General features: G+C 52.4%; 1 protein-coding gene across 1 annotated transcript in view; it reads right to left on the bottom strand.

Annotated features, from left to right (window-relative positions):
* The window catches only part of VDR (vitamin D receptor), a 54,902-nt gene that overhangs the window by 29,252 nt on the left and 13,240 nt on the right, over window positions 1-12,410 (bottom strand). The window contains exons 2-3 of the mRNA XM_074374970.1: window positions 5,942-6,024; window positions 2,898-3,045 (exon numbers count right to left, since the gene is read on the bottom strand). Coding sequence (XP_074231071.1) covers window positions 2,898-3,043 — 146 coding nt within the window. The 5' untranslated portion in view covers window positions 3,044-3,045; window positions 5,942-6,024. The remainder of the gene's footprint in view (window positions 1-2,897; window positions 3,046-5,941; window positions 6,025-12,410) is intronic.

Genomic DNA, 12,410 nt, shown 5'->3' with positions numbered 1-12,410 from the left:
AGATGAACAACAAGGACCTACTGTATAGCACAGGGAACTATATTCAATATCTTATAATAATCTATAATGGAAAAGAATCTGAAAAAGAATATATACGCGTATATAATCGAATCACTTTGCTGTACACCAGAAACTAACAAAACATCTTAAAACAACTATACTTCAATAAAAAAATTTACAGATACAGAATGTACAAATAATGAGGATCAATTGTGTATATATGTGTGTATGTGTGTGTGTGTGTGTGTGTGTGTGCTTATAAAACAAAATTCAAGCCAAGCAACAGAGATGGTGGCTCTTCAGAAATTACAGCATGGCTCAGTCATCAAGATGGAGACAGTAAAGATACAAGGTAGTTAGAGGACTGGGTAACCAGAGGGGCTGCCCATAGTGCTAGCCCTAGCAGGCAGGGGTTGTGGCCATCAGCCATCAGCGGACTCTAAGGGGTCTTGGAGAGAGGGGCTGAGGATGGGTCACAGCAGCACAACATGCCCACACACAACAAGCCAGACTGTGGGTCCGTGGATGTACAAACCTGCCGTCCCTGTCCATTTTCCCATCTCCTATGCTCGGCCCTGGGCAAGAGGAAACTTGTCTTCCCTCCACCTGGATGCCTAATCCGGGCCTTTCCCAAGGAGTCACAGCCTGGTGGCGTGTCCGAGGGCAGCAAGCCCAGAAGCACAGGGGTTGAAGCCACTCTAATGAGGAACTGACCTCTCACATGTCAAAATTCAACAAGCAGCCACCTAGGAGTTCCATTTCCTAGAGCTGAACCCCAAGAGGTTGTGGTCTGGGAAGTAAGAGGATTTGGGGGTGGGGTCCACAAATTAACCAAACGACCCTGAGAGCTGTTAGAGACTTTCGGGTTGCAGACTGATGAGATATAACTTTTATTTGCATCTCCATGTCGCCAGCTCCTAGCCCAGTGCTCAAATCATAGATGCTCATTAAACTCTGGTGAGGGAGTGCATGAAAGAAAAAACAAAAGGAGGGTGGATGGCTGGAGAGATTTTTTTTTTATTAGGGCAGTGTTCCACTAAGGACATCAGTATTGACCCATCAGGCTCAAATATATATTTATTTTTGTTATGCTTTATGTTTTGCAAAGCACTTTTAAATACGTTATCTCATTAATTCTCAGATTAATTCTATATGCTAAAGGAGTCAAGTATTAATACACCAATGTGGCTTGTTTAATTTTTTAATTATTGTTATTTTTTAGTGGAGGTACTGGGAATTGAACCCAGGACCTTGTGCACGTTGAGCACGCACTCTACCACTGAGCTATTACCCTCCTGCTATGTGGTTACTTAAGGTAACTGAAACATAAAGAAGTTAAGAGATTTGAACAAAGACATACAATTAATTAACGGCATGGCCAGCACTACAGTGCACATGTTTCTGCTTGGTCTTATGAAGGGAAGCAGGCCCTGATGTGAGCACCTAGACTCCTTCTCCGTTTTCACTCTGAAGGCAGCTCCCACATCCCCAGGCCCTTGTAGCAAAGGGTCCAGGTGGCACTTGGGACACAAGGCCAGGGCCCAGGAAGGCCCACTCCACAGAAAGTGCCAGCTTCAGGCCAAGGGAATGAGAGACGTGGCAACAGGACCTGGAGCCAGCAATGCTGCCTGTCTGGTTCCCCTGGCTGGGGAGCAGCCTGTCGGGAAGCAGGGGGAGCAGGCAACTCCCGCCAAGCCAAACAGGCAATTAGCACCCACAGAAACCCTGTGGCACAGCGATTGCTCAAGGCAATGAAACTCCAGGCCTGTCCTTCCTGGGACAGAGGGCAGGTGAGTCGGGAGTCTGTGTTTATAGAGCCCAGGAGCCCTGAGCTGGAGGGGGTACCGCACAGGTCCCGAGGCCTCTGATTCACTCTGCCCTCAGAGCCAAAGGGCCCTTCAGCTCAGGAAGCCAGGCCAACCTCCACGTCCTTGTTCTGAACTTGATTCGCTCTTTCGTCTTTTTGAAGGCTAAAGCCCTGCCCTTAACTTTACTCACCTCCAGTCAAGACTATTTATACGTAAGCTGTTTTGGCTGCCTTCTTCCAGGCTCGCGCTCGCTCACTCGCTCGCTCACTCTCTTTGCCTTTCTCTCTCTCTTTGCCTTTCTTTCTCTCTTTGTCTTTCTCTCTCTCTCTCTCCAATATATGCCAAATGCTAACTTTTCATGGTTCCCAGTCCCATCCTGTAATTCATCACTGCCCCATCCCCCCTCCCTGGCCCTGGGTGGGAATAGCCTTTGTCTTGTCTTTCTAGTACTTTCCCCACACTGTTTGCACCGGTAATGCTGGACTCACATGAGAAGAGAAGAGGCTGCTTGTAGAGAAATTGGCCCTGGCCAAACAGGAATGCCTGGGCATTCTGGGGTATTTTGGGCTTGACTTTCCGACCTGGGACAGGTAAGCCGTGGGGGCAGATCTGGGCCCAGATGGAGTGTGGAGGTCTAATCAGGGATGCAGTTTCCCTTGCTGCAAGGAACGGTTTGATTTGGATGGGGTGGGGAAGGAGGGGCAAACTCTGAGGCCAAGTTCTTAGGCCTCTCCCCCCTTAGACAGGTCATGCCTGTCTCTTGAATTAGGAGCTGTGATCATTGACGGGCAGGTTTGCTCCAGAAGGATCAACACCTGGGTCAGTGCAGGAGGCAGCAGGTCAAAGGGTAATGGGAAGATGGGGATCTATATGCCACCTCAGGAAAGCAATTTCTGAGTGGGTCAGAGGACAAGATGGAGCTGAGGGGAGGGGAGGAAGAAGACAGGCTCCCTGAGACCCTGCTGCCCCCAGGAACTGTGAGAGCTAGCACGTTCCTGGACCTGGTAAGGAAGGAGGCACGGAAAACACAGGGTCTCTTCCTGGCAAATCTGGTTCCTCTCCTTCCCCTTGCCCTTGGGGAGGACTCACCTGAAGAAGCCTTTGCAGCCTTCGCAGGTCATAGCGTTGAAATGGAAGCCGGTGGCTCGGTCTCCGCACACCCCGCAGATGCGGGGCACGTTCCGGTCAAAGTCGCCGGGGTCAGGTAAGGAAGTGCTGGCTGCCATCGCCTCCATCCCTGCAAGGCCATCAGGCAGTGATGGAGGCTGTGCCAGGGTGGCCTGGCATCCTTGTCACCCCCACCCCCTCCTGCCAGGAGCCTCAGTGAAGCCTGGCAGCTCCCCAGGGCCCAGGCCCGAGCATGATTTCCTTGGTGCCCTCCGTACCCCTGGTCACTCTGCTGACACTGTTGGCCACCAGCAGAAGCCAGGATCCCCAACCCAAGTCAGAGCAACCCTGAGGTCGCGAGGCGTTGCGGTGAAACCGCTCACAGCAGGGCCTGGAGTCAAAGTGCCCGAGGGCAGGGCCTGTATTCACCGCTGCCTACCTGCCGGGCTAATAGCCTCTGCACCCCACTGTCCTCCTCTGAAGAATGCATTTGACTTCACCAGGTGGTTTATTGGAATGAACATGCACCCCCCACTGGCCTCTGCTCCACCTCAGCAGCGGACCTGCGCAGGTCAGAGGCCCCTCTTGCCCAGTGCCCTCCTAGAGAGAAGGGGGCCCTCCGACAGGCTCGCTGGCAGAGGGAAACCCTCAGCTCCTCTTCTCTTGAAGGCGAGGGGAAGAGAAGAGACTGCAGGCTCAAATCAGACCTTGTCAGGCCGGGCCACCTTCTTGCAGCCCTACGGCTTAGGACGGACAAGCCTGTGCACCTGCTGTCCTGGTACCAAGGTCATGAAAGTCTTTCTCTTTCTCTTTCTCTTTTTTTTCCATGTAAATTCAACACATTGTTCTGAACGTCCTGCTGAGTAATGTGAGTCATACACAATGAACTAATTTTGTCTCCAGAGATGGCTTTTATAAATAGGCATTATCATCTAGAGATGGATTTCATACTTGAAGAAAGAGGGGCAAGAGACGGAGGGAACACAATTGCTTTGAGAAATCCTTCTTGGGAAGCAGCTGAAAAGTCTTCCTTAGGCAAATCAGGACCTCGGCTTCACCTGCTGCCTCTGATCCCAACCCCGCTGTCAGCTCCAAGCTGCCTCTGGGATCCCTCAGGCTTCCCTGAAATGGCTTCAGACTCTGCTGCCTCCCAGTTTTATCTGAGTCCTCACAAGGGTCAGTACAGGTATTTAAGTGGCCCCTCGGCCCCAGGGCAGGAGGATCCCTCAGGTCAGAAGAGAAACAAGAGAGAAAGCCAGCGGTAAGGGGACAACACCCTACCCCCATCCCACCCCAGGGTGCCGTGGCCTCCCACTAAGGGAGAAGCAGCTTCTGAGGGCCCAAGGTGGGTGTCGGGCTCCTTTCCAATGACTAGGCCCTGGATCTGAGCCGAGGTTTGGCATATCAAAGCCCAGGAGGGTCTTATTTCATTCCATCTTCACATCACCCCAGTGAGGCAAGAGCCGTGGTTGTCACTCTCTTTACAAACAAGGTCCAGAGAAGCCCAGACACTGCGGTTATCTCTAGCAACTATGATTACAAAATGCACAAAACAAATGCTTAATTAAAAAAAAAATCTCATCAAAAGCCTCAAGCCAAACAAAGGAATTGGGGCAGATAAGGACTGATATTTGTCAGGCCCGGAGGGGTAGAGGGACCCCTGATCACAGAGAGATGTAGTAGTAGGTCCCCTAACTTTCTCTGTCAGTTTTTCCTTTTCTGGGGACTTTTAAAGTAATAGTAATGACCCTGTTGTCCACACTGATCACAGCTAGGTTGATACTTGTTAAACTATAATATTTATACACATGCAGAGAGAGAGAGAGAAACACTTAACAAAAAAAGGACAAAGAAACGATGAACAGAAACCTTTGAGGGAGTGAGACTGAGGAGGGCATGCAGAGGCTTTATGTAGCAGGCATATTCTATTTCTTTGAGTGGTAGTTATATAGTATCTTATTCTTTTTATTATTATTAAAACACTGTTTTATGTTTTATATGCTTATCTGTATATATAAAACATTGCATAACTGTAAAACAATTAAAAATCAAAGAATGCCTGTGGTTTTTGTCAACATTGTCCCTGTAGCCCATATCAAGTCCAGACTGACTTCCGGAGAGTCACACACATCCAAGAAATGGGCTGGGATCCCGGAGGCCCAGTACAATTGTGAGGCAAGAGGAGAAACTGTCTAGGATGCTTGTGGCTTAACCCCAGGTCATCTGAGATGTTGCAACCCCCAGTCATCGTGATGTTGCTGCAGAGTCTGTGTCATCCAGCGACCAAACATCCGGTAGATTTGGTGGAAAAAAGAGAAATGAAATGTGGGGGTGTAGAGAACTCAGTCAAATCAGTACAAGTGTTCAGCATCATATGGGCTCATTGGAGATGTCATGGTGCAAGAGAGATGCAACAACAACAACACCACAGCATGACAGCTGGGCCTTCCTGCAGCACAGTGATGTCAGGAAGGCTCCTGGCCCTGGGGGTGGGGACTCAGGCACTGGGTTAGGCCAGACAGAAGGCCCACAGTAAAGAGGGCCATTGCAGGTGAGCTGAGGGACAACTCAGCCCTGCTTGGGGTTATGTGCTGCTACCAAGAAGCCAGAGCCCAGGACCAGAGTTCAGAGGCTGAGAAGAGGCCCAGGCATGCATCTGTGGCCTGACAGCTGGCAGTGCCGGGAACAACAAGCAGAGACTGGAGGGCAAGAGAGAGAAAGGAGATGGGAGCTGGATAGGAAATGGTCTGTGGCCAAGCTGGTGGGCCCCCTGGGGTCCTGGCCTGGAGGTCCACAAGCCCCTCTCCCTGAATCCCTCCCTCTGAGCCCCCATCCCCACCCAGTCCTGGATCCAGGCAGCTGCGGGCTGCTGCAGACCCTGCTGACCCAGGACCTACCCACATTTGCCAAGTGCAGGGGAGTATCTCTTCCTCCCTCTGCCCTCGGCTTTCCCAAGCACCACCCGCCACTGCCCTCATCCCTGGGAATCAGAAAGCCAGGAGGTTGGCTGATGAGGAAACACCCACCTGAAGGAGCTGGGGGGGCAGGGAAGTCGAGCCCAGGAGTGCCCTTCTGTGAGGTCTCACAGACACTTCCAGCCAAAAGGACTCTGAAATGAAAAAGGGGAAACATTTTATCTACAGCTCAGCACTGCCCTCACCTGCTAGAGCTCTAGAGAGCCCATCAGGCGGGGATGAGAGGCCCTTCCCAGGGACTTTAGTCCCCAGATGGAGGACTGATAACTTGACAGAAGTGATCTATCTGTTGGGGGCAGACGTGTCATGCATCACCAGCAGGGCGGAGGTGGGCAGGAGCTAACGGCCCTCCCTTGAGGCCGGGGTTAGCAAGAGCAGCAGCAAGGGGTGCGAGGTGGCATCCAGCATGTGGGCAAAAGGAAACAGCCTCCCTGCTGCAAAGGGTGTTGGGAGGGAGAAAGGGCTTCTTCTAAGGAAGCTCAACTGCTCCCATGGCCCCCACCCCAGACTAGGGATGCTTGGAGAAGCAGAGCCAGAGGGTGGCCTGGCAGCTGCTGAGGGCGTGAAAGGGGACTGGCATCTCGGGCCACTGCAGAGGAGCCTCAGGGAGCTGGGAATGGTGTGGGCTAGGATGGCAGCCCAGGGCTTGGCCTCTTGGGGTGGCTTCAAAGACAGGTGTCTGGGATCTCCTGTCTGTGGAGACCTGCTGTAGGCGGAGCAGGTGCTGCAGGGGTTAAATACAGCAACGCACTGCTTTCAAACAGGATGTTTTCTGCCACTTTTAGCTCTTCCCCAGACTACTCAACACCCCCGGCCTCGGTGAAGGCTGAAGGAGGGCTGACTTTAGGGCCCAGACTCTGTGTCTTAGTGGCATGATGGGTCACTAAGGTGGGGCTAGTGAAATTTCACCCTTCCCACTTCCACCCACACCCAGCCCTGCTTGTCCACCCAGACAGATACACACACACACACACACACAAATACGTTTTCTCCCTTCGCTGACACCAATCGGAGGCGGCTGGGGAGATAACAGACATGCAAGTCCCTGCCCCTGAGCCCTGGCAAAGGCCTTTAAGGCAAACCCCAACTGGGGAAGGCTCAGACCCCCAGCTTTTGTTTCTCTGCCTCCTAGTGGCCAGACTAGGCAGGGAAGGACAGAGCCCAAGAGGCAACGAAGACCTGAGCCCTGTCCTAGAACTGTCAGCCCACTGACCCATGTGCCACCCCCTCAGGCCCTGCCAGCCTCCTAGGAACATCTGAGGAAAGTACTGGAGGACCGTCCTGAGGGAACATCAGCTGGGCTGACCCACTCCCAAGGACTGTGGGTAGAGGAGGTGTAACTGCTGGGGACAGACATGTTGCCACTTGTCCCCAAGCCAGGCTCTCCTTGGCTCCCTCCCCCTGTACTGCTCAAGGTCCCCCAGCCAACCAGGCTCCTCTGAGTTCTACCTCGTGGCCTTAGCAATTCCCCAGACTCCCTGCTGGCTCGTCAGGAAGGCTGAGGTGAGGGGCAAGTGGGCACAGAAGGGATCACTGCTTTACTGCCCTCAACCCCTAAGACATTCAGACATCAGACCTGAGGTCCAGGGAGACCACAAGCCCTGACCTTGAGAAGGAAATATATGAGCATTAACCAAGTGCTAGCCCAGTAACCGGCCCACAGGTGACCCCCCCAACACTGCAGTGAGGGGAGGAGCAGTCCCCTTGTTACAGATGGCAAAACCAAACTCCAGGGCACTTTGAGTGACTTGCCTAAGGTCCCCTGGTGGTGCCAAGAGCCACACGGGGATAGGCTGCCTGCAATACCTCCCCTTGCCGCGGTGATCACCAGTACGGACACTGACACTCCCCCCCGGCCCTGCTCCAGGCTCTTCCGGTACTCACTCATTTCATCCTCACAACAACCTCGAGGGCAGGTACTATTATCTCTATTTTAGGTCTGGGGAAACTGAGGCACAGAGAAGGTGACTGTCTTTGGGGCCCAGATTTGAGTGGAGGCAGCTTAGCCCCGAGTCTCTGCTCTGCCACATTTCTTAAGGTCTCAGTCATTCCCCACCCCAAGCCCCAGACGCCTTTCACTTCCACTAAGTCAGGGAGGGACAAGGAGGGCAATTCCTGGGTCATAATGGAAGAATGTCGTAGCACTTTTCCTCCCAGGGCTCCCCAAATCAGCCTGGATCCCCTCTTCTGCCAGCCAGCCCCTCTTATCTGGGGAAACCCCACTCAGCAGATGGGCCTCTCCACCCCATGCAACTTTGCATTACTGGAGGACCCTTTGAGGAGAGATTGTCCTAGATTTAGCCTATAGGTCCAAGTGCATGGAAAGTGGGGCAAAGACACAGGGTGAAAAAAAGACAAGCGGAAAAAAAACCCAGTTTAAAAGGACCCCCCCCCTTTGCCACGTCATACAATCCCCCACCCCCAAGTCATGCTCTGAGTGTAAGAACACCCCGCTGCTTTTGCTGGGGCTGTCCCTCACGCCACCTGCTCCCACCCCTGCTTTAGAAATCCAGGAAGCCCTAGCATGGAGGCTCGGAGAAGCGGGGGGGGGGGGGGAGCTCAGCTCTGCAGAAAGCCCCTGGCTTCCATTCCTCCCAGGTCTGCATCCCACACCCGAACCCCCGCCTGAGACTGACCCTGGGCCTGACCTTGCCTTCGCAAGAAATGAGGAGATAATGTGTTTCCTTCCAGTCATCGAAGCCACAACCACTGCCTCTCCCACATGTCTGCCCATCAGCTCACACAACAGGCACCCCATCTCCCAGCAGCTTCTGCGGAATGGGCATCCCCAGTCAGAGTCCCACCTAAGACAGTCTCGTGGGGTGGGGGCTGCAGGGTGTCCCAGGCAGAGCGCTGGCAAGACGAGAATCGAAGGGCTGCTGGGCTCAGTTTAACTCCCCCGCATTCCCTGGACCCTCCTTGGAGTCCGGAGGGCGGTAAGCTGCGACTCTGGGAGGACCAAGTGGTGGACAGAGGTCTGACTTCTCAGGTCTTTTCTAGCTCTGGAGGTATGCAACTCCATGGCCATGATGATAAGGCCTTAAGACCATTCAGGAAGTGAGTTTCCCACACTGCGCTTTGTCTCAGACCCCCCGCAGTAACAGGTGAGGCCCACCCACCCTCAGGCGCTAAGGAGCAGGACAGGCATGAGGGATGTGGCCCCTCTGGGTCCCGTGGGGACTGGGAGCCCAGGAGAGGGGCCTCCCTCGGCAGGGTTGGGGCAGGAGTGATCAAAAAAGGCTTTCTAATTCTTTTTTTTTTTTTCCTTTTGTTGTTGTTGTTGCTTTTGGTGGGGGAGGGACGGTGATTAGGTATGTATGTATGTATGTATGTATGTATTATGGAGGGACTGGGGATTGAACCCAGGACCTTGTACATGCTAAGCATGCAATCTACCACTGAGCTATATCCTCCCGCCTAATTCTTGATATTAGCTCAAAGCTTCCCCTCCTCCTAGAAAGAAACGGAAAGCTAGTGGTTCCCAGCAGAGGGGAAGAAAATTCTTCTTCTTACTAAAATTGACGCACACAGAGTCACCCACACGTTGGGCTCTCTCCGGAGCACACCAGCCATAGCTGCATCTGCGCTTACACGTGCACGCCCTTTTCTTGCTGTTTTCATTGCATCATCCTTGCAACCCTGCCCACGGAGTGCTGTACGCAGAGTGACCTACCCTACTTTTTACTTGCTGTGTCTTTGTTCTAGTATAAGGCAGGCACAGCGGTATCACGGCCAGCTGAGGTAGCCCCTTTCTTCCTTCTCCATCGTCTCCAATATAGACCCATATTCTTTTTCCAGAACAGTCTCAGCATTACCTCCCAGAAGAATATGAGGGAGAATAGAGTGAAAATGAGGGCAAGGGGAGAGGGCAAGGGGAGAGGGCAAAGGGAGAGGGAAGTGTACTAAACAATTAGAAATTATTCTCACTCTTTCATTCCCCCTGCCCCCGGCTCCCCAGTTCCTCCACATACATGCATATTTTAAATAGGGGTGAGAATGTTTTGAAAGTGTGTTTTGCAGACAACAATGTCCCATATAAAACCCACTGGAGACCAGTCATCTCAGAATATCTCAGGATTAGAAGGAAACTTAACTCCACTTAGTCCAACCATCTTAAATTCCTTCGATAATATTCTAGCCAGTTTTTTAGCCTGTACATCTCTTCTGATGGAGAACTATCTCCCATGGCAGTCCACCCTCTTTGGATGGCTCTATGCTTAGAAAGTTCTTCATTATGCACAGATGAAATAGCCCCGTGGTTTTTAATCACTGGCCCTAGACTAGCTCCCTGCAGCTGTCTACAGTGAACCTACACTGAACCTACTGGGCCCTTCCCACAGGGTCTCTGGAGGAAGGGTTGGCAGGTTCACCACATGGTGCCACCATGCACATTAGTAAAAGAGCCCCATTCCTCATCTGCTGTGAAATTGTTATGAAAAAATAGAAAAATCTACAGTTTATGACGTCTGTGAGGTTGCAGGGGAGAAGCAGAGGGAAGCTAGCCTGATTCCATTTAATTTTGATGTAGATGTCATCAACGTCTCAGGTAGGATCCTGAGCCCCACGAGGGCATGAGTAAGGTGGTGAGTGCAGATGGCGTCTGCCTCCTTGGCCTTCACCTGGAAGGAACAGTTTCCAGCCCAAGAAAAGGGCGCTGTGGAAATGTAAGTAGCTGCATCGGCTCTGCCACACCTGTCTGCCATCTCTGTCCTCCACTCAGTTGTTCCCAGGGGAGGCCAGCCCCCAGCACCACAGCTCTAGGAACATGCATGAGGCGGATGAAACTATTTCATGACTAAAGGACAGGAAATTAAGTGGCTGATGACCCAGCAGTTGCAGGAATAAGTTGACCGTTAAAGGAGCTTCATAACTAATGCTTCGGGGAATATACTTCACCTTTGAGAAGCTGGTAGAGGTCATGGCAGTCCACTGGCATCGCAAACAGGGTCAAATGTTAGTAGGTCACTCCATAGAAACCACGCTACCAGCTCCCACTCCACCAGCCATTCATCAAGACTCTTTCGTAGTGGGTTGTCCTGTCACTCTTGGGAGCACTGGCAGCTTCTTGGAGCTGAGCAGAACCCAGAGGCAGGAGTTCACGGGGCCCCGGCAGTGGGGCAGGAGACACACAGCTTACTTAGATACATTTCCACTTCTTATCAATGACAATTATTCCTGCAAGCTGCTTTTTTTTCCAGTGGAAACTCAGCCCTCAGCTTTGTCAACAAGATTTCTGAGTTGATTACTGCTCTCCAGGTAACAGGCAGGCCATGCCCTGTCACTGCCGGAAAGCGTGGGCAGCGACAGTGGCCGGTGAAGCACAGGGAAGAGGCCCGTTCATCAATTACAGCCCAGTCTCTCTGGTTTTACAGCTGAAGAAACTGAGACCACCGGAGGGGAAGTGACTTGCCAAGGCCACACGGCGAAGGAGAGTGCTTCTCTGTCTCCACCCTGGCCAGGTCCCAAGACCTCTCATCACCCACCCGAGCAGCTTCCCAGGGGCACAGTGACGTGGGAGAGCAAAGGGTCACAGAAGGGAGCACGGATTTCATTCTTCAGAGGAGGAGAATTGCGGGGGAGCCACGGGGAAGGTCCTGATGTAGACTGCAGTGGGACCACCCATCAATGACTGCATCCTTACAAGCAATTCAGAAAAACAGAGTGGGGTGAGGGTACCTACTCGCTCCTGCCTGACCAACTCTAGCTCCTGTGTCCTGAAGAAATGGGTGAGGACTCAAGACCATCCAGAAATATTTTAGAGGGAAGCCGGACACCTGGCCTGCTCTCCCCCTCCTCTAGGTGGCTTTCCTGGGACACTAGGGTGGGAGTACTTCCCTTGGGTACCTGGGCCAGGTGGAAGCTGGTGGGACAAGAAGGCTCTTTGTCCAGTGGCTTGGAGACCACGGAATAGACACTGAGGCAGCCCAAAAGGAGAGCACCAAAAATACAGGGAGAGCGGGTCTAGCCCTACTCTGGTGGACACGCAAACCCCTCGTGTTGCTGATGCAACTGATGGCTAAATGCGATTTTCAAAACAAAACAAAACAAAACAAAACAAAACAAAACAAAACAAAACCAATCATGGCCCCACGACAACAGGAGAGAGCTGCTTCTTTCTCCTAAGCCCAGTTTTTGGTACCTCGTGGCCTCAGCCCAGCCTAAGCGTCTTTCTTCCTGCTGGCCCCCCAGCCCAAGTTCACGTAGGCCCAAGTTCACCCCTGCTCAGGCAGACGGTTTTGAGGTCCATCTTCCACCCCCCACCTCTCACCCTAGCCAGCCTTCTTTTCCTCGTTTTTCCTCTGGGATTAATGTGATCTTTGTGTCACTCAGACTTTTCCTGCATGTGGGAAAGGCTGTACCCAAGCCCCAGGTCCTGTCAGCCTTGAGCAAGAAATTTGGGGTCCTTGGCATCAGACCCCTTGCTCACTTCCACAACCACCTTGGTCAGCCTAATGCCCTTGGCTACCTGACTACTGTCCAGCTTCCCCCAAAGTTCATCCCCGTGTCCTCATCTACAAGC

This window comes from Camelus bactrianus, chromosome 12 (assembly GCF_048773025.1).
Source record: "Camelus bactrianus isolate YW-2024 breed Bactrian camel chromosome 12, ASM4877302v1, whole genome shotgun sequence".
NCBI lineage: Eukaryota > Metazoa > Chordata > Mammalia > Artiodactyla > Camelidae > Camelus > Camelus bactrianus.
Note: the sequence above shows the minus strand (reverse complement) of the source record. Positions and strands in the feature narration are given on the sequence as shown.